The 27,420-nt window shown below is 49.5% G+C and overlaps 4 protein-coding genes across 7 annotated transcripts; 2 read left to right on the top strand and 2 right to left on the bottom strand.

Moving 5' to 3' along the window:
- The first annotated feature begins 1,361 nt into the window (after window positions 1-1,361).
- On the top strand, window positions 1,362-4,461 carry guca1d (guanylate cyclase activator 1d). The gene is made up of 4 exons (XM_076137900.1): window positions 1,362-1,556; window positions 2,317-2,466; window positions 3,667-3,754; window positions 4,307-4,461. Exons 1-4 carry the CDS (start codon window positions 1,362-1,364, stop codon window positions 4,426-4,428), a joined length of 555 nt encoding a protein of 184 aa, XP_075994015.1. The 3' UTR covers window positions 4,429-4,461.
- An 830-nt stretch (window positions 4,462-5,291) lies between these two features.
- Window positions 5,292-10,605, bottom strand: alg8 (ALG8 alpha-1,3-glucosyltransferase). 2 transcript variants are annotated; one of them, XM_076137908.1, is made up of 13 exons: window positions 10,498-10,605; window positions 9,731-9,809; window positions 9,378-9,571; window positions 8,899-9,002; window positions 8,737-8,804; window positions 8,248-8,374; window positions 7,901-8,004; window positions 7,697-7,817; window positions 6,631-6,770; window positions 6,388-6,527; window positions 6,187-6,284; window positions 6,038-6,110; window positions 5,292-5,932 (listed from the first exon to the last, which is right to left on the bottom strand). In XM_076137908.1, exons 1-13 carry the CDS (start codon window positions 10,572-10,574, stop codon window positions 5,707-5,709), a joined length of 1,551 nt encoding a protein of 516 aa, XP_075994023.1. In that variant the 5' UTR covers window positions 10,575-10,605; the 3' UTR covers window positions 5,292-5,706. The 2 variants fall into 2 exon arrangements, with proteins under 2 accessions (XP_075994023.1, XP_075994024.1); XM_076137909.1 differs by lacking the exon at window positions 10,498-10,605 and having other exon boundaries at window positions 9,378-9,566.
- Window positions 10,606-10,990: 385 nt separating this feature from the next.
- On the top strand, window positions 10,991-13,667 carry ccdc90b (coiled-coil domain containing 90B). Its single transcript, XM_076137910.1, has 9 exons — window positions 10,991-11,306; window positions 11,584-11,712; window positions 12,060-12,163; window positions 12,243-12,344; window positions 12,565-12,606; window positions 12,690-12,761; window positions 13,082-13,135; window positions 13,236-13,350; window positions 13,487-13,667. The coding sequence occupies exons 1-9, from the start codon at window positions 11,270-11,272 to the stop codon at window positions 13,540-13,542; spliced, it is 711 nt and encodes a 236-aa protein (XP_075994025.1). The 5' UTR covers window positions 10,991-11,269; the 3' UTR covers window positions 13,543-13,667.
- Window positions 13,668-13,970: 303 nt separating this feature from the next.
- pcf11 (PCF11 cleavage and polyadenylation factor subunit) lies at window positions 13,971-24,976 on the bottom strand. Of its 3 annotated transcripts, none has more exons than XM_076137907.1 (17): window positions 24,604-24,976; window positions 22,163-22,288; window positions 21,655-21,837; window positions 20,795-21,001; window positions 19,544-20,547; window positions 19,285-19,462; window positions 18,779-19,196; window positions 18,356-18,505; window positions 16,819-18,119; window positions 16,489-16,540; window positions 16,260-16,388; window positions 15,980-16,133; window positions 15,508-15,691; window positions 15,249-15,404; window positions 15,072-15,164; window positions 14,944-14,979; window positions 13,971-14,702 (listed from the first exon to the last, which is right to left on the bottom strand). In XM_076137907.1, the coding sequence occupies exons 1-17, from the start codon at window positions 24,841-24,843 to the stop codon at window positions 14,472-14,474; spliced, it is 4,842 nt and encodes a 1,613-aa protein (XP_075994022.1). In that variant the 5' UTR covers window positions 24,844-24,976; the 3' UTR covers window positions 13,971-14,471. The 3 variants fall into 3 exon arrangements, with proteins under 3 accessions (XP_075994022.1, XP_075994020.1, XP_075994019.1); XM_076137905.1 differs by having other exon boundaries at window positions 16,260-16,385; window positions 20,726-21,001; XM_076137904.1 differs by having other exon boundaries at window positions 20,726-21,001.
- Between the last annotated feature and the right edge of the window lie 2,444 nt (window positions 24,977-27,420).

The raw sequence follows: 27,420 nt of genomic DNA on the forward strand, positions 1-27,420 counted from the left end.
TGCTGGAGCCTTTGAAGCTCTCTGGTCGTTTCTTTCTGTGAGTTTAGACGTCTGCTTTGTTCTCTGGTGGATCTGAAGTGTGTGTGTGTGTGTGTGTGTGTGTGTGTGTGTGTGTGCGTGTGTGTGTGTGTGTGTGTCAGGACTGTGAGAGATGCAGGTCTGCTGTCAGATGATTTGTTATTCCAAAACGTTGCCATGGTGTCAAACAAAAACCAACACAAACCAACAAACACAGCAGATGTTGATATGCTTGATGGAATGATGCCACCATAGCAGAGGACAACAAGAGGACACTGGGACAGACAAATGGGGCTGTTGGTCCAAGCTGAGGGAAATGAGAGGAGCTAGAGGAGCTAGAGGGGCTAGAGGGGCTGGGAGAGGAGGAGGATCTGGGGCAAACGTGTGCAGTATGAAGTCAATCATTTAGGCTAACATGGGGACAAACAGGGAGCTTTGGGTCCAAATGGAGGCGTTTGGGTGAGGAGGAGAGAGTTCAAGCATTTATTGGTTTAACTGGATCACTACCAGCAACACTAAGCTCATTAACAGGTTTACAACAGAGCTTCAGAAGGTCACAGAGACCTACATCCCTTATCTGAATGTCTGAAGGCAGCAAGTGGCTCTGTCAGGCAGAGCTCCTCCAGGTCTGCTCTGGGTCACAGGAGGGTCCATCAGGACCAGGCTCCTCATAAGGACACCATGTGCTGTGCTGGAGTTTCACACAGTTGCAGGCTGTTAAAGGTCAAAGAGACGTTCAATGATTCAAACACATTTGGGACTTCAGAGAAGGATGGGATTCTGTTGATTGTGTCCAGGAATTCAGTTTAATGGCAGCAAGGACAGACACTCAAAGACTTCAGCAGACCTTCTGCTGCTGACAGTGAAAGGACCATGTCTGTGTCCTCTCCGTCCAGATCAGGACACAGCGGTGAGTCCATTACGTCATCAGGCTCCTCCGTCCCCTCACCTCAGAAAATCTCCTTGGCCGCCTGCAGCAGCACAGCGCTCTGCCAGGCTGTGTGATCTTGTTAGGAGTTTATTTTAGGTGCAGCCTCCACGCTTCCAGCAGCTAAGAGGGTTAGATGTCCCGATTCCTGCTCTCTGCCTCCTTCACAGTGAGCGGATGACAGCCGCCTGGGACCTGCTGCCGCTAGTCCCCGCAGGCCCATCTTCATCCCTGGATCTGTTTGCTCCTGGCTTAGCTTCTCATGTCTTCCTGGTCACTGAGCAGAGGGTTGTGGAAAAGGACTGCAGGCTTCTTTATTGAATTCCACCTTTTGCTGGCGACCTAAACCGCTTCTCTATCCAAAAGCTTTCCCAGCGTCTTCGCTCAAGCTTTGCTTGGGCGTAACGGCTTGGCGATGGGGAACCACGGCTCCAACCTGGACGACATTCTAGCGGAGGACATGCACCATTGGTACAACAAGTTCATGAGGGAGTCGCCGTCGGGCCTGATCACGCTGTTTGAGCTGAAGACCATACTGGGCCTGAGGGGGATGAACGAGAAGGCCAACAGCTACGTGGACCAGGTCTTCTTCACCTTCGACATGGACGGGGTGCGTTTCTACTACTCCATGGTTTACTCCACTTTAAATACTGCTATGATCCACAAAGTTAAACCAATAAAAACAATCCTCCTCAAAGCAAAGTGCTGCAGCAGAGCACAGAGGGAGCGTTCAGGTTAGTTTCACTGTGATTACATGCAGGTTAGAATTCAGTTCAGCTGAGACTAAAGCAATGAAAGTACTGAGTGTGATAGAGCAGAGGTGGATTCACTCCTGCAGAGGAGCAGGAAACACGTCTGCAGGCCTGCAAGGCGCTGCAGCAGCAGCAGCAGCTCGCTGTGGTCCAGGATCAGAGTCCAACAACAAGAGGCCATGTCGTCATTTCCTTGACTTCCCCACCTTTGTGATATTTCAATATTTTCCAAAATATCCTGATGCTGCTCACATCAGGAAGGATTTCTCATCGGCTCGCTGTCTAATTGGCTTACAGGGTTAGCATGCAAGGCTATTAGCCCTCCAGAGGGTGTGTGTGTGTGTGTGTTTGTGTTAAGGGGATTTCTGCCGTCTGTGTAGGTTTCTATGTAAAGTCAGAGTTTAGACAGGGATGTTCTGCTCAGGAGGTCAGATGGGTTTAGATATGATGATGATGATGATGATGATGATGATGATGATGATCAGTCTTGAGGAGCCGGAGCGTTGGAATGCTGACACAGAAATGATGGGCTGAGAAACAAAAACCCAGCAGTGTATTCATCTTTATGCTAAAGCACAGTATTCAGCTGTTACTGATTGTATACTTCCCTCTCTGTAGGACGGGTACATAGACTTTGTGGAGTACATCGCAGCCGTCAGTCTGATGCTGAAGGGCGAAATCAACCAGAAACTAAAGTGGTACTTCAAACTGTTCGACCAGGACGGAAACGGGAAGATTGACAAAGAGGAGCTGGAGACCATCTTCTCGGTAACATCACACACACACACACACACACACACACACACACACTCCTCCAGCTTCTTCTCCATTTGTGACTTTGCCACTTTCATGTCATTGCACATTGAACACCATCATGTGTTCTGCTCACTGATGCAGTCATCCCAACACGACGTACAGACAGATGAGGCCATGCGTCAGATTGGGGAGAATCCCATCAAAACAAAACAGTTCTATAGTCTTAACACCCTAACAACACCTTAGTTACCATAGTAACCAAATGTCCTGTTACCTCTGACTTAAGGCCAAAGGTCTGAAGAGGCTTCCGCTCCCAAACTTCTCCACATCAAAGCAGCAGCTGAGCCGGTTGGTGTGTCTCACTGCGGCGCTCATCAGCTGCCTCACACTGCTGAGACGGAGAGATGAGGAGGAATTTTCAAATACCTAATGGCAGTGTGTTCCATTCAGTGAGGTTGTGGACATGAGGCTGGTCTGTGTGTGTGTGTGTGTGTGTGTGTGTGTGTGTGTGTGTGTCAGGACCAAAGGCAGCTCACCTGATGTTTCACAGAGACTTCTGGGAGGCAACAACACTACTAGGAAACATTAATCGTCTCAATCTGTTTCCACTCCTGTTTATCTCTCGGCTTATTCAGATGTTGGATATAAAACACACTCACAGTGATTTCACCGCTCAGACCGACAGAAAAACAAACGGGATTAGAGCTGAAACTGAAGGAGTCTTAATCTCCTGAATGAGCTGCTCCTGACCTCTCTGTAAGCATGCAGCAGGAAGGGACAGGACGCAGGGACATCAGAGCCTGGGCCCAGAGTGAAGTAGGTCACCTGAGAGCCGTCTGCTGCTGCTGCTGCTGCTGCTGCACTCCTGAGGCCTCTCACAGACTCACACAGACCAGTGGGACCAATATGAACACACCACTCTTATACGCTGCTACACTTGATTTAACATTCAAGCAACCAATATGTGATCAATAACAAGTACAACCTATAACCAGCAGTGTTTCTGCTGCCCCCTCTGGTAATCATAGGGACTTTGAGCAGGCCTGTCATTTAGCCTGAAGATCTAAGACATAGGGTTCCATCCCAACTCTCACTATTGCCAAGGGAACCACTTCACTTCCTGCTCTGGTTCTCCTTCCTTCGTACGGAACACTTCCCTTCCTGCCCTGACGGTCTGACAGCTGCGTGTCCTGCTCACGTCTCCCCCTACAGGCCATCCAGGACATCACACGGAACCGTAACATCGACCCTGAAGAGATGGTCTCGCTCATCTTTGAGAGGATAGACGTGAAGGGAGAAGGTAAGAAAACAACACTTGGTTTGAAATACAAAGTAATAGTGGCAGGAAAGGTGCTACAAGGGACTTCCTGCAGGTGTTTCACAATAAAAGCATTGGATAGATAGAATGGATTCTGTCCACTGAACAGCACTGTCGTGCACATGATGACCTTACAGTGCCGTCTGAAGCTGTGACTGAGGTCACAGTCTGACACTAGCTGAGCTCTGTGAGACACTTTACACACCAACAAGAGCTCAACCTAAGGCAGCTGTTTGTCCTTCATATGAACAGGTGTTAGAATAAGAGCAGAGGCAGTCGGGTCCACCGGCTCCATCCTTCTGTGGACTGACTGTGTTATACTTTGATGGGTCCAAACTCTGGTTCCTCAGTCAGAAGGACGGACAGAGTGCCTGAGGGACGAGTGTGTGTGTGTGTGTGTGTGAGCTCTCGTGACAGAAGCATTTGTGTTTTATGTTCATGTATGGTGTTGCTGTCACAACGAGGCATTCACTGACTCCTCCCCCTAGCTCAGCAGAGAAGAACCAATGACCTCTGACCCCTCTGACCCCTCAGGTGAGATGACCCTGGAGGAGTTCATCGAAGGAGTCAAGAACCAGGGCGACATCATGGACATGTTGAAGAACCTGATGGACCTGACGCCCATCTTGGTCATCATTGTGGAGGGGAGGCAGTAGAGAGCAGAGAAGCCCCGCCCCCCTCATCCCAAAAGACACTGGACACCCTGAAGGAGCCTGAAGGACTCTGAGTGGACCGGTCTGAGGGGTGCTGACAGCGTGCAGACCGGCTCCCCCTACAGGTGGACCTGCAGCACCGCAGTCACCACCAACAAAGAAGACTGATCGCACAGCTGAGCTCTTTGGATTCAGTTCAGCTGAAACAAACATTGATGTTTTTATCTGCAGATGTACTCAGAGACAGAAGGTTCTGACAAACTGCAGGGTTAAAGCAGCAAATGAGACAGAATTATCTATTTAAACATATAAATGACTGATCTGAGAGAACAAACCCTCACATGGAGGACGATCAACCGTCCTCATGCACAGTGTGAAGGCTCAGTGTCCTGAGGGAGCAGTGCATGCTGGGAGCGGTCCTGATCCTCTTAGTGCTGTAAAAGCAGCCTGAGCCTTAAGGGAGCAGATGTACAGCTTGGATTCCCTCTGTGTTTACATGCAGGGTGACACTTCGGTTAGACATTAAACATGATGTCACCTTAATGTGACGGATAGGAGCAGAGGTCAAAGTAACATTGTGCAATAGTGACTGAATGTATTCATGTAAACAAACGGACAGATTCAGGTTTTCAGGCCCAATTATTCAAATATTCTGCCAAACTGTAATCAGTTTCCTCTATTTGACTGAACTCCATGTCACAAGTTACTCTTGTGTGGAGTCACATTGATATAATAACCTTTACAAATATGTAATAAGAATCTTACAATTCATAACAGAACTAAACTCTTCATTTGATTGATGTCTTGTTTGAGTGTCCTGTGGCTGCTCTCATGTTTTAATGATGAAGGAGTCGACCAATCACAGAGTTCATCATTTTATTTTTATAAGCTTATATACAGTGTGTGTGTGTGTGTGTGTGTTTGGAGGGGGGTTAGAAACGTGTTCTCTTACAAACCACACTGCTGAGCTTTAGTTTGAGAGTCAGACTGATCTTATATCTACAATACAATACAACAGATCTGTCTGTGGTTCAACCCATCATCTTTGTGTTGCCTTATCAATAAAGTTTTTAATGAAATAATCTGACTTTATCTGAGCTCCAAACCAGGAAGGAATGTGGTGCGTTCAGGTACGGGGCAGAGACTCTAACCTGTGGTGCGTTCAGGTACGGGGCAGAGACTCTATCCTGTGGTGCGTTCAGGTACGGGGCAGAGACTCTATCCTGTGGTGCGTTCAGGTACGGGGCAGAGACTCTAACCTGTGGTGCGTTCAGGTACACGTCAGAGCTGTTTCTGCTTCTCTGGCTGCCACAGCAGACTGGCATACAGACGCAGGAAGGAGTAACAGACGCCAAACGAGCAGTACACTGAGGTCGCCAACAGGGGGAGGAAGGGTAGTTTATGTTGCCACGGCGACAGAGGGAAGACAAGCTCGCATCCGACAGCCAGGACAACTAGACCGAGCAGATAGGCGACCTCCAGGGGGCGGAGCAGAGCTCTGTGACCGCTGAGAGAGGAAGAGAGGAAGAGAGGAAGAGAGGAGAAGCTGCAGTGAGAAGCTCTCTGACTTCTCTCAGGCAGGAAAGCATCATGGATGATCAATCAGTCTCACCTGAAGAGTTTCCTCAGAGCCACCACAGAATACAGCGTAAACATCAGCATCAGCCCCACTTTGATTGGCAGCTCTGTGAAACACAACAGCTGATCAGCTTGAGTCAGAAGCTTGACATCATGAGGTCAGGTGTGTGTGTGTGTGTTTACCTGCTGGGGTGAAGAGCAGAGGGAACAGGGAGTAATGTCCTGTGATGGACAGGAGCAGGAATGTCCCAGCATCCTCTCTGCTCTCTACGGCCAGGATGCTACAGGAAGTCACCAAAACATCATCTGTGTTACTTCTGCTCGACTTCTACCACAGTGAGGCTCTGATTGGTCTCCATCCTAGCTGCTCTTAAACCAGCTGACCTGAGTGGCAGGATGGCGAGGAGGACGGCCTTCTCATGCACGTGCCAGCCGAACAGGAAGGATCCAAGAGCGCACAGCAGGAGGCAGCGCAGGAAACCACGGGCGCCGCTGGGACGCCACCAGATGGAGCAGAGCGCCGGCTTCCCGGACAGAGAGGGACGGCAGACGGACATCAGGGATCAATCACACAAACACATGACATCATACTAAACAGAGCAACCAGCCCAGTACGGTGGAACTCACCAGGATGGAGAGAAGCGTGCAGACGAGTGTGACGGGCGGAGAGACGGACGGCAGGACGGCGTGCTGGAACTCCTGAACCAACCCGCCCGTCATAGAGGCTACAGGAAGCTCCGCCTCCTCCAGCAGGTTCAGATGAACGCCTGGGAGAAAAAAATGGATTTAATAAGCTCAAACTTATGGTTACACACACACACACACACACACACACACACACACACACACAGACACACACACACACACACACACACACACACACACACACAGACAGACACACACAGTCAGACACACACACACAGACACACACACAGACAGACAGACACACAGTCACACACACACACACACACAGTCAAACACACACAGTCAGACACACACACACAGACACACACACAGACAGACAGACACACAGTCACACACACACACACACACACAGACAGACAGACACACACACACAGACACACACACAGACAGTCACACACACACACAGACAGACACACACACAGTCACACACACACACAGACACACACACAGACACACACACAGACACACAGACACACACACAGACACACACACACACACACACACAGACACACACACAGACACACACACAGACAGACACACACACACAGACACACACACACACACACACACAGACAGACAGACACACACACACAGACACACACACAGACAGTCACACACACACACACACACACACACACACAGACAGACAGACACACACACAGACACACACACACACACACAGACAGACACACACACACAGACACACACACACACAGTCACACACACACACACACACACACACACACACACACACACAGACAGACAGACACACACACAGACACACACACAAACAGACACACACACACACACACACACACACACACACACACACAGACACACACAGACAGACACACACACAGACAGACACACACACAGACACACACACAGACAGACACACGGACACACACACAGACACACAGACACACACACAGACACACACACAGACACACACACAGACAGACACACAGACAGACACACAGACACACACCGATCACAGCCAGGCTCTTATCCAGGACGTTGTAGAGGGCCCAGATGTTCGGGGCCCAGTAGGCGTGGCAGAGTCCACGCTTGAAGGGGAAGAGGCGGGACATCACCTGAGGGAGCTGACCCTACAGAAGAAGACATGAGAAGAGATGCATCCCGTCTGTTTTGACAGACAGCCGCCTGAATGAACACTTAAGACTCCACTCACCATGGCGACGAACGGGCCGAAGGACAGAGCGCAGACAGACAGGACGATGCTGCCGAGGGCCAGCAGGCGGAGCGGACTGAAGCTCCTCCACCTCAGAGAGCCGTCTGCAAAACAACATGGATATGAACACCTTTACTTTGAGAAAGAGGTCAACCACTTCACCTGACAGCATTTATGGATCAATACCACTCACACACACACACTGAGCCTGACACACACTCACCGGGTTTATGTGCTCTTACTTTGGGAACTACAACTCCATCTGGCAGAGCCTCTAATCAAGCTGAAGATGCAGCCCAGGTGTTTGCAGAGTGAGACTGAGGCTGAGCTCAGGTGTGTGTGCTCACCTGTGTGCTCCTGGGTGAAGCAGTAGCTCCTCAGCAGGTAGACGCCATAGGCTGGAGCCACGTACAGGTAGATGTGCTTCAGGTTGAGCAGGATGGAGAACAGCAGAGCTCCCAGGAGGTGCTGAGCCTGAGGAGCAGACACATCCAGGAGACACAGAGGACTCAGGGCCAAAGGTCAGAGGTCAATATATGAGTCTGTATCTAAGCTTCTGTCTCCATGTAGAGGAGCTTTAGAGGCTCTAACACCTGATCATGGATCCATCAGGGTCCATCAGAGACCTACAGACCTGAACATCTATATACACACACACACACACACACACACACACACAAAGCTCTGGGCTCGTCATCAAAATAAGACAATTATGATGACATTTAAAAAAAATCTGTATAAACTCAATCAAATCAAAATGCAGCTGAATGGAAACACTGCAGTCACTTCACATGTAGGCTGCTGCGGACTTGGTGGAGGTATGTGGAGGTTCAGACCTGCAGATGTTTTGCCACTGACAGTAACAGGAAGCCAAACAGGAAGCCATTATACTGGAAATGAAGATCTGAGGATCAATGTCAAAGGAAACCATCATTTAAAGGTACAGTGATGTTTTTTGGCCACGCCCCCTCTCGCCTCAGTGAAGTCATGAAGGATACGGTCGACGATGAGGAGGCCGAAGTTCCAGAGCAGCAGCACAGCCAGGATGAAGGACGGTCGGTTGAGGACGTCTCCTTTCTGTCCCCCGACACAGCGGCAGCACCTAGAGGACACACACGGTAACAACACACTTCAACAGCCTGCAGGGAGAAGGGAGAGAGAAGCTCTTCATCGCTCTTCATCGCTCCAAACTGTTGTGTGTGTGTTTAGGAAGGAAGGAAGGAAGGAATAGGAGCTTCTTACTCAGGTTTACATCTGTTAATGAAGAAGACCAGAGGCAAAACAACAGGTTGGGACTCAAGCATATAGTGAGACTATGTCACTGTCTCTCTGTCTGTCTCTGTGTCTCTGTCTCTGTGTCTCTCTGTCTCTCCTGTCTGTCTCTGTGTCTCTCTGTCTCTCTGTCTCTCCTGTCTGTCTCAGTGTCATGGAGCAGTCTGTCTCCATAGTAACTAACCCCTCCTCCTCACTCACTCACTCTCTGGTGGCGTAGATGAAGAAGACGTCGGTGAAGATGACTGACAGCCTCATGAAGAGCACAGTGGGGGGGCTGCAGTGGTTGAGCTTCTCCAGCAGCAGCATGTCTCTGTCAAAGCCCTGAGCCAGCTGGGACAGACTGAACTCAAACCAGGCAAACAGAGGGGGGTAGTCCAGGGTCCACTCTGAGCTGTTCTACACACACACACACACACACACACACACACACACACAAGCTAGTTAGTGGGCCAAAGAAGACAGAGGAGACAGAGGAGACAGAGGAAACAGAGGACACAGAGGGACGGTGTGACGCTGAGCTGCTGTGTGTCCTCACACACACACACACACACTCACCTCATGGTACCACCGAGACACAGGGAGGCTGTGGGTGACGGCCAACCAGTTCCTGTGGACCTCAAAGTCTGTGGAATGACTGGAGACACACACACACACACACACACACACACACACACACACACACACACACACACACACACACGTCATGGTTGATTCCTAAAGCTCTGATGTGTGTTTATCTCATTTGCATATTATCATAACTGAAGAATGACGCCTCACTTTTATGTCAAACACTTTTGTATATTTAAAGTTTGCTGTCAAATATGTAAAAGACATCAAGCTGAATCTCTCTCTCTCTCTCTCTGCCTCTCTCTCTCTCTCTGCCTGCCTCTCTCTCTCTCTCTCTCTCTCTCTCCCCCTCTCTCTCTCTCTCTCAGTGCCTCATGTTCAACATTCATTAAAACATTCCAGCCTAATGTTGATCATCTGTCAATCACAGCAGCGGATTTTGTTGCGTAACAGCGCCCCCTCGCGATATTTTGACCAACAAATTTCATTCAGAGTGTTGCTAATGTAAGAAGCAACATTCAGTCTTTGAAACTTTCATAGTTGTAACATCGCTTTACTAAACTCCCCTGTCATCATAATAAACTGATTTATGAGCGCTGTTGCACTTTGGAGGAGCTAGTCCAGCACGTTAGCAGGATGCTAACAGGTTTATCCCTACTTTTTAACGTAAAGTTTCGCACCTTAAGAAAACCACTAATGTCACGAAGATGCATATTAAAGTGCAGTTTGCTGAGAATAAGTTAATATAAACTCACTATGCGTTGATAAAGAGACATTTTAGAAAAGAGACTCCGAGCGCTAAAGCCGGAAACCAGCCGCAGCTATCCGCCATGACAGTGTGTTTTTAAACAAAACTTTATTTAAAATGCCAGCGAAGAAAACGCATCACTGAGCTAATCTGTTTAATAAAACGAAGTTAATAACAAAACACTGAATAAAAGAGACAATGAGATGCGGCGAAGCACAGACATGACGTCATAATGCCTCCAGACTGCCTCAGCTTAACCCTGACTTTGGAATCTTCCTCATGTAAATGTAACAAATGTAACAACTGTGACAAATGCACAGTGACCTCAGCCTTGCTCTGACCTCTGACCAACCAGAATAGCTGCAATGAGGCAAGGGCGCAGAATCCAGATGTTTAGAGAAAGCACTTGAATCCAGATGTGAGCGTTTCTGGCCACATATGCAGGCGGCCTAACTCTGATGTGAAACGGAAATTGGACGTGGTTTGTCCGCAACCCAATTCATAAATCCCCATATGTGGCTCCCGTGTAGATCAGAGGATCGGATCTGGACCGGGTCTGTCAGGTGAACGGAGCCAGGGGCGCAGTTCGGTTTGGACTCAAGGAGGTTGCCGGAATCCCTACAGTCCGTGAACCTATCAGGGAAGGGCTCGTGTTCCGGTCCGGCTGAACTTTGGACTCCAGCTCAGATCTCAGTGTGCTTACATGTTTACTAACACTTTCTTATCAAACACATCGTGTTGCCATTTCAGCGTAAAACCGAACTCTCTGTACTTCCGGGATGAACGCGCTGCTGAGGACGTTCCGGACATGCAGAGGTGAGTTCGGACTAAAGGGGGGAAGGTGAGTCCGGACTCCGGTCTGGATCGAGGTTGCGGTGGGTTCAGGTGCTGTATGATCTGTAATAACTGTGATCGTGTTAATGTCGGTGTAATTCACTGACGGTCACGTGGTGCCGCTACGTCACCGGTCAGTACTCATTTGTCCCACAGTGTTTGAACTCTTTAGTCGTAGCTTTATTACAGTTAAACACGAGGTGATATCAGAGATATGACGTGTGTATGTCTGTACTGTTTTATATTTGTGCTCCTGCAGGTGTCTATGTGACAGGTGTGCGCGCACGCATGGTGACCCTTGACCTGAGGAAAGTGGAGCTGACTCCTCTGGAGCAGAGGAAGCTGGCCTTTGACTCCCACGCCACAGTGACCGAGCTGCAGAGCAACGGTATGACAACAAGTACTCTTACCAAGGTTACTACTGTTACTATGGTTACTACGGTTACTACGGTTACTGTCACCAGCACTGTTACTACCAGTGCCACACGCTGCTGTATCTGTAGTGACAGCAGTAAATGAGTCACAGCAGCAGCAGTTGTTGTTGTTGTTGTCGTTGCCGTGTTACTGGTGTTTATAACGGATCGATTGTTAGTAATAATAGCTAAAATAGTCACATTAGTAGTTGTACTCATATTACTAAACAATGCCTCTAGCAGTCATAAGAGCATTCATAGTCACAGTGCTTGTCAGATCAGCTGTGACTCACTCAGGTGTTCATCTCATGACCTTCCCCAGGTTTTGACAAGCGGCAGGCCGAGCTCATCGTTTCTGCTCTGGTGACTCTGACGACGGCCAACATGGACATGGTGTATAAGGACATGGTGACCACGTCCCATCAGGTAGAGACACGCAGCAGCCAGCAGGGGGCCGCACACAGAGTGGACCTGGTGCCAGCTCAAACACTCCCTCTGTCCTCAGGAAATCACCCTGCAGCAGATCATGGCTCACCTGGACGCCATCAGGAAGGACATGGTGATCCTGGAGAAGAGCGACTTCGCCAACCTTCGCTCTGAGAACACAGTAGGCCCACTTCCTGTTCCTCTCTCCATTCATTCCTTCTCTAAGTGGTGAACTCAGACACTGAGGAACAGAGCAGAACAGTGTGTGAGGGAAGGAACTGTACAGACCGTCATGGATATAGAACATCTGCTTATCATTATAATTAATTCTGGAATGTTGTTGTTCCTACTTTTTTCATTAATTCATTGAACTACTATATTGTCTTTTCTTTTTTTCCCAGAAAATGAAGCGAGAGCTCGACCAGCTGAAGAACAGACTGATGGTGAGACCCAGGCTTCTGCTTTGAGTGTTTAAGGTCAACTCAATGTGCCGATCGTCTGTGCGTGTGTGTGTGTGTGTGTGCAGGAGGAGAGTCAGAAGATAAGAGCTGAAGCCAAACTGGACATCAACTTGGAGAGGAGCAGGATCTCTGACATAGTAAGTGTGTGTGTGTGGGTGTATGTGTGTGCGTGTGCGTGTGCGTGTGCGTGTGTGTGTGAATCAGGCGTGAATGAAGAGAAGCCTGAAAGAGTCCTGCAGCCAGACACCACACGTGACTCACATGAACTGAAACTCCTCCAGACTCGGAGGAGGACCTGTGAGGGACCAGAACACTCAGCAGAGGCCTGAGAGGCCCCAGAGGCTCAGATGCTGTTCAGCTTCAGTTATCACCACGTTTGCTGATGACAATGCTGTTTATAGCCGTGACACTGTCTCTATGTGACTTCAATGAGTAATGTGTGTGTGTGTTCTGTCAGTTCACTGAACAGGAGAAGAAGCTGATGGAAGCCGCCACAGAGTTTCATCATAAGGTAAACATCCTGCAGAGTAGATATGCTGTATCAAACACAGGCGCACACACAGTGACATCAGTGTGTGACATCAGTGTGTGTGTCCGTCTCTGTTCTGCAGAGAGCAGACATTGATCATGATAATATGGAGACCAATAAGAAGATGGACCTGGAGGTGGCGTCTCTCAAAACCATCCTGGAGTCCCTCAAACTGCAGACAATCCGTTACCTTGCAGGTACTGTGTGTGAGAGTGTGTGTGTGTGTGTGTGTGTGTGTATGGACTAAGTGCTGTGATGAAATAAGCCTCAGGAGTGAGACTTGGTCGGTGATGGTGATTTTATTTTGAAGGAGTGTTTCCTCTTCCTCCTCAGCCACAGTGTTTTCCTGCCTGGCCATCGCTCTGAGTTTCTACAGGATCTGGAGGTGAAGCCTCCTCATCAGAACACAAACACACTCATCTTTGTTTGATGCTCCTGGTGCAGTTTGAGATTTGACTGACAGGTTTGACTTTTGGGTTTGAAAAGATTTTGTGATAAAACTGAGTTAAGTTTTCAATCAGACTTCTGTGATCATTTCTGGTGAAGTCTCTAACATTGTGTTCAGTGTTTCTAAATGACTCAGGACCAAAGTGCAGTAACCTGAGTCCACCAGAGAAGAACTGAAGCTCTGTGACATCAGAAAAGCTTCATTTCCTTTCAGCTTGCTCTAAAAGTTTAAGAACAAAGGGGATTAAAGTGAAGCATTAGACTTTTAACAGCTGGAAGCACAGGAAAGACAGAATCATTTTTACTTCATTTCACCTTTATTTGACTTTGAAACCTAAAGAACATTAAAACAGAATCTGTTCACACAAACAAAAGGTTCACTCATTTTTATTGTAGATCAAACCAAAGAACAAAAGCATTTGTTATAAACGACAGTGCGCTGAGGTCATCAGTCGCCGGGCAGACGATTCTTACCTTGACGACTCCAAACCTGCAGCCTGTTAGCTCCTCCCACCGCCCGGCCCGCGTGTTAAGAGAGCGGATCTAAACGTTTACACGCAGGCAGCAGAGACATCGGCCTCCTTATGTTCAATCAATGTTACACAAGAGATACCAAAAATACTTTAATTTATAAATTAAATCATACAGACATTTTCCCCAAAGAAAGAAAGAACTTTTTTTGCAATAATCAGGTTCACTTTCACTCTCAGTCCAGTTCAAACTCCTGAAGTCTTCAGGCACAATCCAAATACCAAAATGTATTCAAGTCATGTGACGGAGGCCCCGCCCCCGTACGCGCGTAAAAAAAACTCAACACTTCTTCCTCTAAAAACAGGAAGTGTCCAATAAGCAGCGTGTTCACAGTCGTTCATCAGGAGACGGCACTGGGCCCTGTGGCGCCCTCCTCCGGTACAGGCTCCTCCTCTTTTTTTTCAGTTGGCGGCTCAATGCCTTCGGCCTCCACTTCCTGTTTGACTGAGGCGAAGAGACAGGAAGTGGCTTCTTCTTCCACCTCCTCCTCTTCTTTCTTAATGAAGGCGCTCAGCGGATGTTCTGTCGGTGCCTTGACGGGCGACGGCGTCACGTCCAGAGACAAAGACGTCTGAGGACGAGGCAGCATGACATCATTATTATCATTCTCTCTTAATAACCTGATGACTTCATTACTCTCTAAACGAACAGGACACACACGGACTCAGCAGACTTCTACACTTTGTTGTTATTGTGAAGTTTTATGAGCCTGCTGGCTAAATGAATATCAACACGTCTCCTAGCAACCGCTCCTAACTGGTTCCCCAGGAAACAAACTCTTCATCATTTTCACTCTTCTACGTTTTACTTACGTTTTTATAATCTTCATAACAGGACGGATGGTAGGCCTGCAGAGAGAACACACACACACACACACACACATTATGGCTCAGCTCCTCCAGTGTACCTGTCTAACCCTACATGCTTGTGCGTGTCTCACCGTCTCGTCCACCCTGATGGCGTTCTTCAGGTGCCAGTCCTCCTCCTCTTCCTCCCAGAAGGTCTCAAAGGCCTCCTGGCAGATCTCACATGACTGCAGGAACACAAACAGAGGGGTCAGAGTGATGATGGAGGTCATGTGAGCTGATCTCCAGCAGGTTGATCTCTTCTGCCTCACCTCTCCCACCACGTTGTTGGTGGCTCGGACGCTCTGGACCTTCTTCTCCTTGGCGGCCTCCTGGCTCTTCTGCACCTCTTCCTCGTTCTCCTTCTCAAAGAAATGACTCTTTGCTCGTTCCTCCAGGTCAGCGATCTCTTCAAATTCAATCCAGTCCTGAGGGAGACACACAGACAGACAGACAGACGGGTCAAATCTCAGGTCCACACTGATCTGAGCGCTGCTGCAGCCTCACATCTCCTCTCAGTCAGCCGCTCACCGTCAGTGTGTAGTACCAGCGGCGGTGTATGATCTTCTTGCTGGCGTCCTTCATGGAGTTGTTCTGTCTGTAGTGCCAGTCCAGGTGGTCTGCAAACAGGTCGGTCTGAGCCGAGGTGAACCTCATGCCGCAGGAGCAGCACTGGTTCCCCGTGTACAGTTTGGTCACCACGCTCTCATAACGCCTGCAGGCAGGAGACAAGGCAGAGCTCAGAGAGGTTTCATCTTTCTCCTAAACATCTCAGGGATTAGAAGACATGTGGGGGCGTGTGTGAGGCCTGCATGTGGGCGTGTGTGAGGCCTGCATGTGGGCGTGTGTGAGGCCTGCATGTGGGCGTGTGTGAGGCCTGCATGTGGGCGTGTCTCCTCAGCCTCACACACTGATCTGCTGTGCTACAGGCTGATGCACGCTAACTGAGCATCGGGACAATCAGGTTGAACTCTGGTCCCTCTGTCGTTATGACAACACTCACTGTTTCATGTCATCGATGACGAAGCCGGTGAGGTCTGGAATATCATCGTCCTCTTCCTCCTGCTCTTCCTCCTCCTCCTCCTCCACCGCCGCCGCCGCCGCTGCTGCTGCCACTGGCACCGGGGCGACTGGAGCTGCAGCTGAAGATGAAGACTCTGCAAGGAGAAAGTACATAGAGATTACATTTGGTAACAAGGTGGAAGAGGCTGACTACCTGATGTCAGACGTGTGTGTGTGTGTGTGTGTGTGTGTGTGTGTGTGTGTGTGGCAGGCGGACTGACCGGTGTCTGTGGCCGGCGTGGCGTCCGGCTGCGAGGGCTTGATGATGCCGGTGGAGATGAGTTTGGTCAGCAGGTCGTTGACGTCGACCTGACCGAAGTGGCTCTCTGGAGGGACGACCTGTCCTGCTGCTGGGACAGGAAGCAGCCAATCAGAAGCAAGAAACGAATGCACTAATATGGTTACAGCTCAATCAGATCAAAGGTAAGCTGAGCTCCTCATGTCACTCACTCTGTCTGAAAGGCACAGGGAAGGCCTGGCTCAGGGTCGCCATCATGTTGACCTGGAGACAGAGCAGCAGAGATGACATCACTACACAACACTTACACATAACACACTCTAACTGGGAGGGGTTTAGGGATGAAACTAACGCCAACACACACACACACACAGAGACAGAGAGAGTGTGTGTGTGTGTGTGTGTGTGTGTGTGTGTGTGTGTGTGTGTGTGTGTGTGTGTGTGTGTGTGTGTGTGTGTGTGTGTGTGTGTGTGTGTGTGTGTGTGTGTGTGTGTGTGTGTGTGTGTGTGTGTGTGTGTGTGTTCTGCGTGTCTTGACTCACCGACTGCTGCATGCCCACATTGGGCCCTGCAGTTCCGTAGAAAGGCCCGGGGCCCGTTTGTCCAAACGGAGCGGCCTGCATGCTGAAGCCTCCTCCCTGAGGCAGGCTGGCCTGAGCCTGGAAGCCCATGGGCCCCGATGAGAACTGAGGGTTCATGGGTTCCTGGAAGGCCTGAGGGGCCATGAAGCCGTGCTGGGGGGGCGTGGGCCCGTCATACGGCGTGGACCTCATGCTCTGCTGCAGGCCGTGCTGGGGCCCGAACCTGGGGGGACCCTGGTGAGAAAGATTTGGCAAATCGAACCTGGGGCCGGACTGGGGCCCCTCAAATCGCATGGGACCGGATCCTTCAAACCTCATTGGGCCCATCTGGTTTGGAGGGCCTTCAAAATGCATGGGGTGCTGCGGCTGGAAGCCCATGGGTCCGGCTCCGGGCCCAGGACCCATGCTGTTATCAAAGTGGCGTGGTGCTTCAAAGCGTGAGATGGGACCCTCAAAGTGTCCCGGTCTGGGCCCCGCGCCATCAAATCTTACTGCCGGCTGCTGGCCGACTGGGCCGTCGAACCTACCGGAGCCCTGAGGATGCGGCGGCCCCTCAAACCTTGAGCCGTGAGGCATGGGGGGGCTGTCAAAGCGGCCGGGTCCATCAAACCTCTCAGGCATGTTGTGCAGGGGCGCCGCGCCTCCTTCAAACCTGCCGGGGCCCTGGTGATGAGGGCCGTCGTACCGGGACGATTCGTCGTAGGGTCCCGGGCCCCCGCCTTCGTATCGCCCGGGGGGGTGCGGTCTGGACGCGCTCACTTTTGCAGGTTTGTCGAATCTGGCGGGGGGTAGGCCGGCTTCGTGAGGAGGCGTGTGTCCCGGGGAGTCGCTGTGCTGCCTGACAGACGACAGGGGGCCGCCGCGGACCGGCATCTTGAGAATGGACTTGACTGAGGGGTGAGGATGAGACGGGGGGGCCTCCAGGTTGATGGGTCCGTCATCAGAGTGCTCGCTGGTAGGACTCTCGAAGCGTGGGACGGGACTCATCTCTGAAGTCTCTTTCTGCTGGAGCGGCGAGAGGCGTTCACGCTCGAACGCGGACACTGGAGAGTGGCGGGCGGGGGGATCCAGGCTGGTGGGACTAGGACACTTCCTGTGCACTACTGGAGCGGCAGAGGGGGGGCGCTCTGGCCTCCGTGGGTCCGGATTTCGGGAATCGGCGGGGGGTCCCTGTCTCCTCGGAGTGTCGTAGCCGCTCTTCTGCTCCTCCCGATCCGCATGGCGATTCCGCTCTGTCAGCGGAGAGTTCCACTCCCTCTCACCTAGAAACACACACACACACACACACACTCCTTCAGTGCTGAAGGCACACACACACACACACTAAAGACCTTCTGAGGTCACAGTTTGTTCTAAAACTTTAGAAGCTTGAATAATTCCATCTGGTTTCTCATCATTCATGTTTCCCACATGCTAACTCTCTTCTGATCAGTTTCCTTTCTTAGCGATCCAAAGCCTCTGGATCGTTGCCTCCAGGTCAAAGAAGCATGTGACTCACTGGACTCTCTGGGGTCGGCTCTCCTCCTGAAGCGGAGCCCGGGCAGAGACTTGAGTGGGGGGAACTCTTTGCCGTGGTTGTACTCCTCGATCATGGGCGCGCTGCCAGGCTGAGGCCGTGGATCCTCCCGCTCTTTGCTGCGCGTCTCTCCTGAAACACAAACACAGTGAGGGGAGGTAAACTCCAGGAAGAGGAAAAGAGGACAGAAGTTACATTTCTGTTTGATGATCTAACTCTAATCCACAATGACAGCTGGAGGACGGGAGCTTCCTGTCCTTTACCCCCTCTTGGTTGCAGTGGGGGGGGGGAGGGACTCGCTGCTTGATCAGGTGGATCAGAACAAGAACAACAACAACAGAGTGACAGAGGGTCTGCAGGGGAGATAACTGTTGTAGCGCTGCGTCTCCCTGGTGTTCTCTGTACCTTCTCTGTCTCTGGGCGTCCGGCTGTATTTATGCGATGGCGGATGTGTGAGGCTCCGCCCACTGGGTTTCCCTCCGTGCACAGCTGATTCGCCCTCTTCCGGACTCTGTCCACCTTCCCACTCTTCTGTGGCGCGGTGGATGACCTGAGTCTTCCTCAGCTTGGACTTGTGCTCATAGTAGGTGAGCTCTGCTTCATCCAGGTCGTTGTTGGGCCGCGGGGCCTGAGCTGAGGTAGGTGTGTCCAATAATGGCTGCTTCTTGTTGGGGCCGTGAGGCTGCTGCGGGTCGCTGGGATCCTCCCAGCTCTCTGAACGCTCCCGCTTCTCCTCTTGGTACTGGAAGAAGTGCTTGATCTGGTGGGCCATGTTCAGGAACTCCTCCTGGGACATTTCACCGCTCTCCAGGCGCTTACTGGCCTGCAGACAGCAACACAGAGAAGACATTATAGAAGATGAGACTGTGTGTGTGTGTGTGTGTGTGTGTGTGTGTGTGAGTGTCACTGACCCTCCTGAGCAGGTCCCTCTTGCTGGCAGAGTTGAGGGCCTCAGGTATCTGCAGGTTGGCGTCCACACTGAGGCGGTGGTGTTTGGGGGTGCGGGGGGTGCTGGGTCTGGTCGGGGCGCTGTAGGCTTTGTGTCTCTGAGGTCCGGGCTTTGGATGGGACTCCTCTGACAGCTTAGGACTGTGGAGACACATTTCAAGTATGACTCTTCACTGTTTTGATAAGCACTTCCTTCTTAAACCCGACTCAGCGTTTACTCACATTTTGTTCTCCTCCCAGCCGCTCCTCCAGCGGTGAGGAGGCTCTTTGGCCTCCTTGCTGTCGTGGCCCCGGGGAGAATGAGAGTCTCTGGACTCCGAGTGCCTGTCATCAGCTGGCCTCTTGGACCTCCTGCTCTCCGAGAGGTTCTTCTTGGGCAGGAGGCGGTCCTCTCGGCTGGGTTTGACGTGTTGGGGCTCGCCCTCACGAGCCCTCCTGGCTTTGCTGGGTTTGTGAGAAGGCGAAGGCGAGGGGGAGGCGCTCCTGGTTCGGCCCTTTGGAGACCTTCTGTCTTTCCTCTTTGGGGAGGAGGCCGGCGAGCGTGACCTGGACCTGGACCGGGTGCGTTTCCTGGCATGTGTCCGCGCATTGCCGCCACTTTTGAAATCTGTCTTCTCTATGGACTCTTCCCTGTGTTTACTCACCGAGCCGTTCACAGGCTTCCCCTTGGTGGACCTCTGAGGCTCTGAGGCGCGGGCGGCTTCCTCCCTCTCCTTTTTGTCAGTACACCTTTTCTTCTCCTTCAGCTCGTCCTCTTTGGCCTCTCCACCTTTGTCCTGTGTGCGTTTCCGCAGCCTGGGGTCCTTCTTTGTAGCATCTGGTGCCTTGAGGTTCTCAGTCTCAATGTGTTTGCTCTTATTCTGGCCACCTTTGAGCATTGGAGACGGTGATTTGGATGTGCACTTCTCCTCCACTTCTCTTCTCTGGGCCTTTCCCTTCTCCAGCCTGATGGTTTTCTCCATCTGTCGTTTCTCTGCCATGTGAGCAGGACCTGCGACAGTGGGACTCTCCTTCTTCATGGTCGGCTGTTCTTTCAGCTGGGGAGGAGCAGCCGGGCCGGTGCGGTTGAGGCGGGGGTCTCTGGTGGGGGGCTTGGTTTCGGGCTGCGGAGGGATCCAGGGGCGGATGACAGGTGTGGTTTGGCTGGCGGGCTGTGGCACTGAGGTCTGTGGGGCTGGAGGAGGAACTGGAGCTGGATTTGATGACGGTAACACAAATCCTCCTGCCTGCAAGGCATCAGAAAGACAATCAGTGGATCAGCCTACCAGTGTCCAACACAAACACAGGAGAAGAGACCACACAAGGATGAAGACATCATGACAGTCAGCCTGCAATATCTTCATCATAAAACATTTCACTCAGTGTGACTTTATAATCAGATAATACAATAAATAGGGACATTACGGGTTGGGATGTAGAGAGTGGTGGAGCTCTGTGGGGGCGTAGGTCTGAACTTGTGGAGGTTTCTCCTACCAGCTGAGCTTTGGTCTGTTCCAGCTCCAGCTCGATCTTCTTCTGCTGAAGCTCCAGAAGCTGCTTCTGCTTGGCCAACAGCTGCTGCCGGATCAGCTGCTCCTGGGTCACACTGGACGGAGTGACCGCAGGAGCTGGTTGCGGTGCAGGCGTGGGTGGCTGAGGAGGCGGCGGTGCAGCGGCCCGTGGAGAGGTGGCCTCCTCCGGCTGTGGGACATGTCAGGTTCACAGGGTTAGCGCCAGAGAGGCACGACACACAGGCAGAGGTCACTAAGTTTACATACACACTACACTTACTCAGTTACAGACAGCAGAATGTCTCCTACATGCCACCACTCTGTCATTACATCAGAGTGTTTGTGTGCGTTCCAGAAACAACACAGGCAAGAAGGGAGACCATTTATCAATGTGCACTGTCCCTTTAAATAAACACAACGCATCTAAGGGCAAGGGAACATTTATACTGCTACTACATATATCTGGATGCTTTCATCATTTCTGTTTAGTCCATCTTTAAGGGAAAGCTCAGGTGGAGTAGCAGTCTGCTGAGTTAGAGTCAGACAGCATGGAGCGCTCAGGCTCCCATGTGGAGCTACACTGGGGCTTTAGGTGCTGAGGGACGGGGAGGTGGCGTTACTAAACTCTGCCTACTACTTCACATGAATGTACTGCTTTGTGTTTGAATCAAGTTCTGTTCAACCAAGTCTTTTAGCAATAAGGCAAAAATAAATCATGTAGATTTAGTTTGGACTAGGACATGTGGAAAGACTGATTGTGATGGAATGAACTGAGGTTGATCAAAAGGTCCCAACAGTAAGGGCGTGGCAGTCTGAGCCGTGGTGTGGAGAGCACATACGTACCTGCTTTAAAAACTTGGGGTTGACATGGATGCTGGCGTTGACGGTGGGCGGCAGAGGCTTGATGGGCCAGGCCTGATCCACTGAGTTGACCCGGGCATCCAGCGCGTAGAGTTTCTTCAGAGGAAACACGTCGTCCCATGTAGAGCGCAACTTGAACAGACTCTTTCTCGTGTTTTCCTCCACCTACAAACAGAGGACAGGACTTGGTCCAAAGCTGCCAACAACCACCTGACACACTCAGTAACATTTCAAAGGGTATACTGCAACTCATTTCACATTTACATATGGCATGATAGGACTAGCTCCAGCATTACTATGTCAGATTTGTATTTAGACAGCAAATGTGCTTGTTTAGCATTACTGCATTATGAGGTTTGAAGTAGAGGAGCAGAATGCAGGAGACTAACATGTAGAAAGCAAGCAACATGACAGGAGGGAAGTGAAGTGGGCTGGCAAAGTCTGAGTGCTTAAATATAACAATGCTTAACGGCAGGAAAGAGAACTGTACCTTTTCAAAGACACATATAAATGAAGTGATTAGGTTTTTAGCAAACACTGCAAGGTACTCTCCTCCAACATTCTTCACTATGGAATCCACTAAGTACAAAAGTGGAAGCTTCTCTGCAGCTGGGGCCTGGGACGATAGAAAACTCAACAAGTTTAGAAAACAGCAGGGGTTAAAGCAACATTTCACAACAAATGTAAAGTACAAAGTGACAAGACCGCACTCCCCCTCCCCCCAGAAAAGACTCAGTGGCTTGGAAAATGTTGAAGAGCCACTGGAAAAATAAAACAAAAATAAAAATCCTCCCACTGTCCAGACATCTTTCCAAGTCCATCTGGTTTCTTCAGTGTGGAAGCAAGTTCACAGGTCACCACCCTGAAAAAGCCCCTTTCATTTAAACCAGGCGCCGGGCTACGGGCCAGATCAATACAAAAATAAAAATGGGGTTGACAGCGTAGTCATCAGCAACTTCAATGTCTTTAAAAAGGAGGGAAATCCAAAAGTCCTTCAGCACAGGAAGTGACATGTCCATGTCTCCTGGTTACCTCCAAAGAGGGGCTCTCTCTGAACCCCTCTTTGTACTTTACCCTGTCGAGTCACTGAGCCAGTCTCTTCCAATCCACACCTGAGTCTTCAAACTTGTAAAAAAAAATGTTACCACAAAAATGGTGTTTGTCCCGGCTTGTTATGAAAAGCTTTGAGGACCTGTTAGAACACAGGGCTGAGTGATCTGCAGGCGTTGAGGTGATTCAGCTGCGTTTTAATGGCTTCACACTCAAACTTTGGTCATTACTGTGAACTGCAGCATTAACTTACAACATGTGACCCAGACTGAGTGAGAGCAGTCAGTGTGTAGACCAGAGGCATACCAATAAATTACACTGGGAAATAAAAAATGACAAAAAGCACATTTCACATTTTTTATTATAACATTTTAACCAGTCATGACATTTCAAAGATTCAAGAGTTACTAGTGGGTTAATGATGGCAGAGAAATGTTTTCTAATTGGAGCAAAGTGTTGCTTTGTGTTACGAGGCAGTGTGCTGACACAGCAGGGATGAACTCTAGAGGCCTCAGCTCACACACGAAAGAGCAGCTACACAACAACATTCAGCCCTAGTCACCACTCAAATAGCCTCAACTACGCCAAGAGTGATTTGTGAGCTGTCATTATAATGAAGGACCTCAGGCTGCTCATCACCCTGTTCCTCTCACGGGTACAGGCTGCAGAGCTGAGGTCTAAAGCCACCATAGAGAGAGAAATATGGCAGGGCCGATGTTTTAGAATGTTTACGTGATCCAGAGATATGTGTTGGTATTGAATCTATCAGTGATTTCATGGTGTCCTCACTCTGCTCTGCTCTCCTCACCGTACTATCTCATGTCCCTGGGCCATAAACCCAGATCATGACAGTAACACGAGACTTCTATTTATAATCTACAGGGCAGAGCCTCACCAGCCGTAGACTTTTAACAAGTTAGTTTGTAAATGACATGTTCAGACACTTTAAATATGTCTGGTGAAATTTCTGTTTGGCACAAGTGAAGTTTCTATAAAAAAGGTAGGGAACTTTGCATTATGGTCACTACTATTTTTGTTTATCGTCAAGATGTGACATTATATCCTGCGATTGATGATGAAATGGAACGAGCTCAACTTTTTGCTAAAGGCACTTCTCAGTGAATGAAACGTTCACAATGTCACTTACTGGATAATACAACTACTTCTTAGTCAAAGTACCGCTTGTTCTTACTTCCTGTGTGAGTCACACTGAAGTTAATCATGAACCTAACTCTCAGACTGGCCTCAGCCTGATCGGACACATTCAGTCCGGTTTACACAGGCTTGAGACTTAAGACTTCTTTACTCGGCTCTATGATAGAACAGAAGTCCGTCCATTCATTCTTTACCACGAGTTCAGTTCCAGCCGCATTACTCTCCGGTCCAACTTCAGGTCGGAACATGTGCCCACTCCCGCCGAACTCAAACTATGACGCAACACAATCATGAACAGCGTGAACCGTGTTTGGGTCGAAAGAAAAGTGTTCGCGGCTATTACAGAACTCTTAATTATGTAGACCATTAGATAAATGAACCCTCATTCACTCCTGACCAGAGAATGGAGACTTTAGATCAACAGCACTAACAACTAAACGAGGAAAGTTACTAAAACTAGGGCATACTTGTATATAAGCTACACCTGTTTGTTCCACTCCTTCACCGTTACGTGAATGTATATCGATCCAATCCTCTGTACACATCTAACTACCTGAGGAGAACGAAGTGGACTCGACACCCCCGCTAACTGTTAGCAGCGTAGCTAGGTGACATGTTGTTCTAACTTGACGCTAGCCGCCATGTTTAGCAACCTGCTAACACACCGTGGGTCAGGCCTACAAAACATCTACAGGATTAATAAAAGTATTCTATATTCATAAAAACCTTGCTTATTTGTGCTTCAATAATTGCGACGATATCCTTGGCGAAGTGCAGGTTTTCCTCGGCCAGAATGGTCAGCATGTTGATGTGCGGCTTGCTGTTGAACGTGAGGTCTTCCAGGGAGGACTGGTACTCTCGGCACGCATCTTCCCTCGCTGTGTCGTCCATCTTTGGGCTGAGTGACCGGGGCAAAGCTATACCGACCGGACCGCTATCGCCACCATTTAGCACTAAACAGTCCATGAACACATTCGACTTGCGATTTCTGTCCGGACTCGGAGCAAAATAACACTGTTTGTCTGAATTCTTCGCTCGCCGTCTCTTCCGCTTTCTCCGCCCGTTGTCGAAGAGAAGTCAAGATGGCGACTGTAACTACAGGCCTCTTACGTCACGCAAAAGGTTTTATGGGAGAGACACGTCAGCGGCTTCCCATTGGCTCGTTACAGGCCGTCGCGACTGGGATGTTAACTCCCATTGGTTCAATAAAGTAAAATCCATAAGAATTAGCCAATGAGCGCAAAGCAATGTGTAGCCGTTATGTAATTTAAAACATGATCACACAAAGCCCCACATCTCCTCACAACATGTGAGCGGCGTTCAGTGTGGCTCAGCAACATAACTCACAAGGTTACTGATGTACGGTTATTATATCTGATGAGCCGGTGGACTAAGGGCCTGGGAACATAATAGCCGGGTTCGAGGTGAATTTTGGATCTTGGTTTTAAAGTTATTCTATTTGAGGTTATAGAGTAAAGTAAAGTAGTCAGGCTGCTTGCTCTGATTGAACTCTACCACCCCTGCAGGGACACGCCTCGCTTCCTCTTCTGCGTAGATGTGTCACTTATTGGCAAACACGCACAAGACTAGATAACTTCACTAAAGGACACATCCAAATGCATGCATGAGTTAAAAGCTGTTTCTTCCAATGTTGCTTATGACAGTGACTCAAAAGCTACTTAAATATACAATAGTGATGTCATCAAACCAACAAAGTGACTTCATCCAATAAACAAAGTTACAGCTGCAATGACAGACTTCTACGGCAATTGCTATATTATAATAACAAATACATAGTGAGTAAATGTTTAGTTGCTCACTAATAAGAAATATATGAGAGTATGATGTGTTAGGCTTAGAGAGAGGGTTTGGTGTTTCATCACCATCCTGTCATCAGTATATCTAATCTATGTATTTCTACTAAAGCTCAGGTTGGTGAGATGAGCTGTGGCTGTGTAGCAGCATAGATCACTGCTGCCATGTAAGGCTGCAAACAAACTGCCTGGGTATTATTAGAAACCAGCCAAACACATTTCCATAACCCTGTGTGAGGATACAACAGACTCACAGGTGGGAAATAAGGGCAAGGGTTGATTGACAAGTTCTGAGCCATAATGCAGTGAGCAGGTGGAGTGATGTAGAATTCCTGAGGTGTTTTTCATGTGAGCTCTAACTTCTATTCTCTGTTCTGGAGGGACAAACAAGGACAGCGTGCATTCATTATTTACTAGTACCAACTGGCCACTCGCACTGATTGTGGTTTTTAGACTAGTGAATGTTGTTCAGTGAAAGTTCTATTTCTTATGAATCCTACTGAGGCCTTTGCAAGAAGCTAAAGCTTCAAAATCATCAACTTAGTCAAGTTTTGACACTAGCAGCAGTATTTTCGTGGAGGAATTCTCTCAGGACTTCCCCTCCCTCCTTGCTCTGCTGGTTTCTGTTGGCTCAGTTACAAAGGTGTGGCCTTGCATTGTGGCAGGCTCATCAGCCAGGACAGATTCTCCTGAGAAGGAGTTTATTGTTGTTATTGTTTGCTGACCTTGGTCTAAACGGCTCTGTACGTGACCGGCCCTTTCTTCTGTTCTTCAGAAACATGTTCACATTGCATGCTGTTTTACTTGATGATTGACCTATCAAACTGAAAATGCTCAGGATGTGCAGTATAGTTAGTGTGCTGCTTTGAGAAGGATACATGTCTGTACCAATAGAGTGACGTCAGCAGAATGCATGCATTTAGCAGGGTTGTAGGGCGACCATGTTGAGCAGAGAGTCTGACAAATCATTGGACTGTAACTGCACTCCCCCTGTTGGTCGATCCTTGGTTGACCCCATTACAACCATCAGAATAACACTTGTACAATGAAATGAATGCAACAAGTAAGAACAACTCATTTGTCATAATGCCATAAGTAGTAGTCTTGAAAACAATATTATCCTGTATCCTGTATGGAGAAGCTAATGGATCATGTTTCATCTCCTTTGTCCTTGCTGCTTGTTCTGCTTTTGTGTGGTGGTTTCCATGACGGAGTGAAACCACACCTCATGTTTCAGAGTTCAGAAAGGCGCAAAGTGAGTGTGAGAGTGTTTAGTTTAAATCCTGCACATTCCTGTTTCCACTAACATTTGGTTCAAACTATCTGCTTTACACATCATTCACACAGCACAAACTTCACATCCACTGAGGAAAGGTCCTGCTGTGGAAACACGAGGTGACATCAGAAGTTACTGTGAAGATTTAGCAGAGGAAGGACATTGCACATAGAGAGAGAGAGAGAAAGAGAGAGAGAGAGAGAGAGAGAGAGAGAGAGAGAGAGAGAGAGAGAGAGAGAGAGAGAGAGAGAGAGAGCATAATTTGTATGACCTCCCTCACTCCTCCATTCTCTCTCTTAATGTCTTTTCACTCTGCTTGCTGTGTGTGTGCAGTCAACTGAGAGAAACATTAACACACAGTGGGGGGGGACGTGAGCGAGAGAGAGGGAGAGAGAGAGAGAGGGGGAGAGGGAGGGAGAGGGAGAGAGAGAGGGGGAAAGGGAGAGGGAGAGA

The sequence above is a fragment of the Genypterus blacodes genome, unplaced genomic scaffold, assembly GCF_046128005.1.
Source record: "Genypterus blacodes isolate CSIRO-AG114 ecotype Tasmania unplaced genomic scaffold, CSIRO-AGI_Gbla_v1 ptg000341l_1, whole genome shotgun sequence".
Taxonomy (NCBI): Eukaryota; Metazoa; Chordata; class Actinopteri; order Ophidiiformes; family Ophidiidae; genus Genypterus; species Genypterus blacodes.

Coding starts and splice junctions, on each gene's coding strand:
- guca1d (XM_076137900.1), top strand. CDS start 1,362: ATGGGGAACCACGGCTCCAACCTGGACGACATTCTAGCGGAGGACATG. Junction 1,557..2,316: donor TCACCTTCGACATGGACGGG/GTGCGTTTCTAC, acceptor CCCTCTCTGTAG/GACGGGTACATAGACTTTGT. Junction 2,467..3,666: donor AGCTGGAGACCATCTTCTCG/GTAACATCACAC, acceptor CTCCCCCTACAG/GCCATCCAGGACATCACACG.
- alg8 (XM_076137908.1), bottom strand. CDS start 10,574: ATGGCGGATAGCTGCGGCTGGTTTCCGGCTTTAGCGCTCGGAGTCTCT. Junction 7,818..7,900: donor TCGGCCCGTTCGTCGCCATG/GTGAGTGGAGTC, acceptor CTTCTTCTGTAG/GGTCAGCTCCCTCAGGTGAT. Junction 6,285..6,387: donor CTCGCCATCCTGCCACTCAG/GTCAGCTGGTTT, acceptor GACTTCCTGTAG/CATCCTGGCCGTAGAGAGCA.
- ccdc90b (XM_076137910.1), top strand. CDS start 11,270: ATGAACGCGCTGCTGAGGACGTTCCGGACATGCAGAG. Junction 12,607..12,689: donor AGCTGAAGAACAGACTGATG/GTGAGACCCAGG, acceptor GTGTGTGTGCAG/GAGGAGAGTCAGAAGATAAG. Junction 13,136..13,235: donor CCACAGAGTTTCATCATAAG/GTAAACATCCTG, acceptor TCTGTTCTGCAG/AGAGCAGACATTGATCATGA.
- pcf11 (XM_076137904.1), bottom strand. CDS start 24,843: ATGGACTGTTTAGTGCTAAATGGTGGCGATAGCGGTCCGGTCGGTATA. Junction 21,838..22,162: donor TTATATGTGTCTTTGAAAAG/GTACAGTTCTCT, acceptor CTCTGTTTGTAG/GTGGAGGAAAACACGAGAAA. Junction 19,463..19,543: donor GGCTGGGAGGAGAACAAAAT/GTGAGTAAACGC, acceptor GTGTCTCCACAG/TCCTAAGCTGTCAGAGGAGT.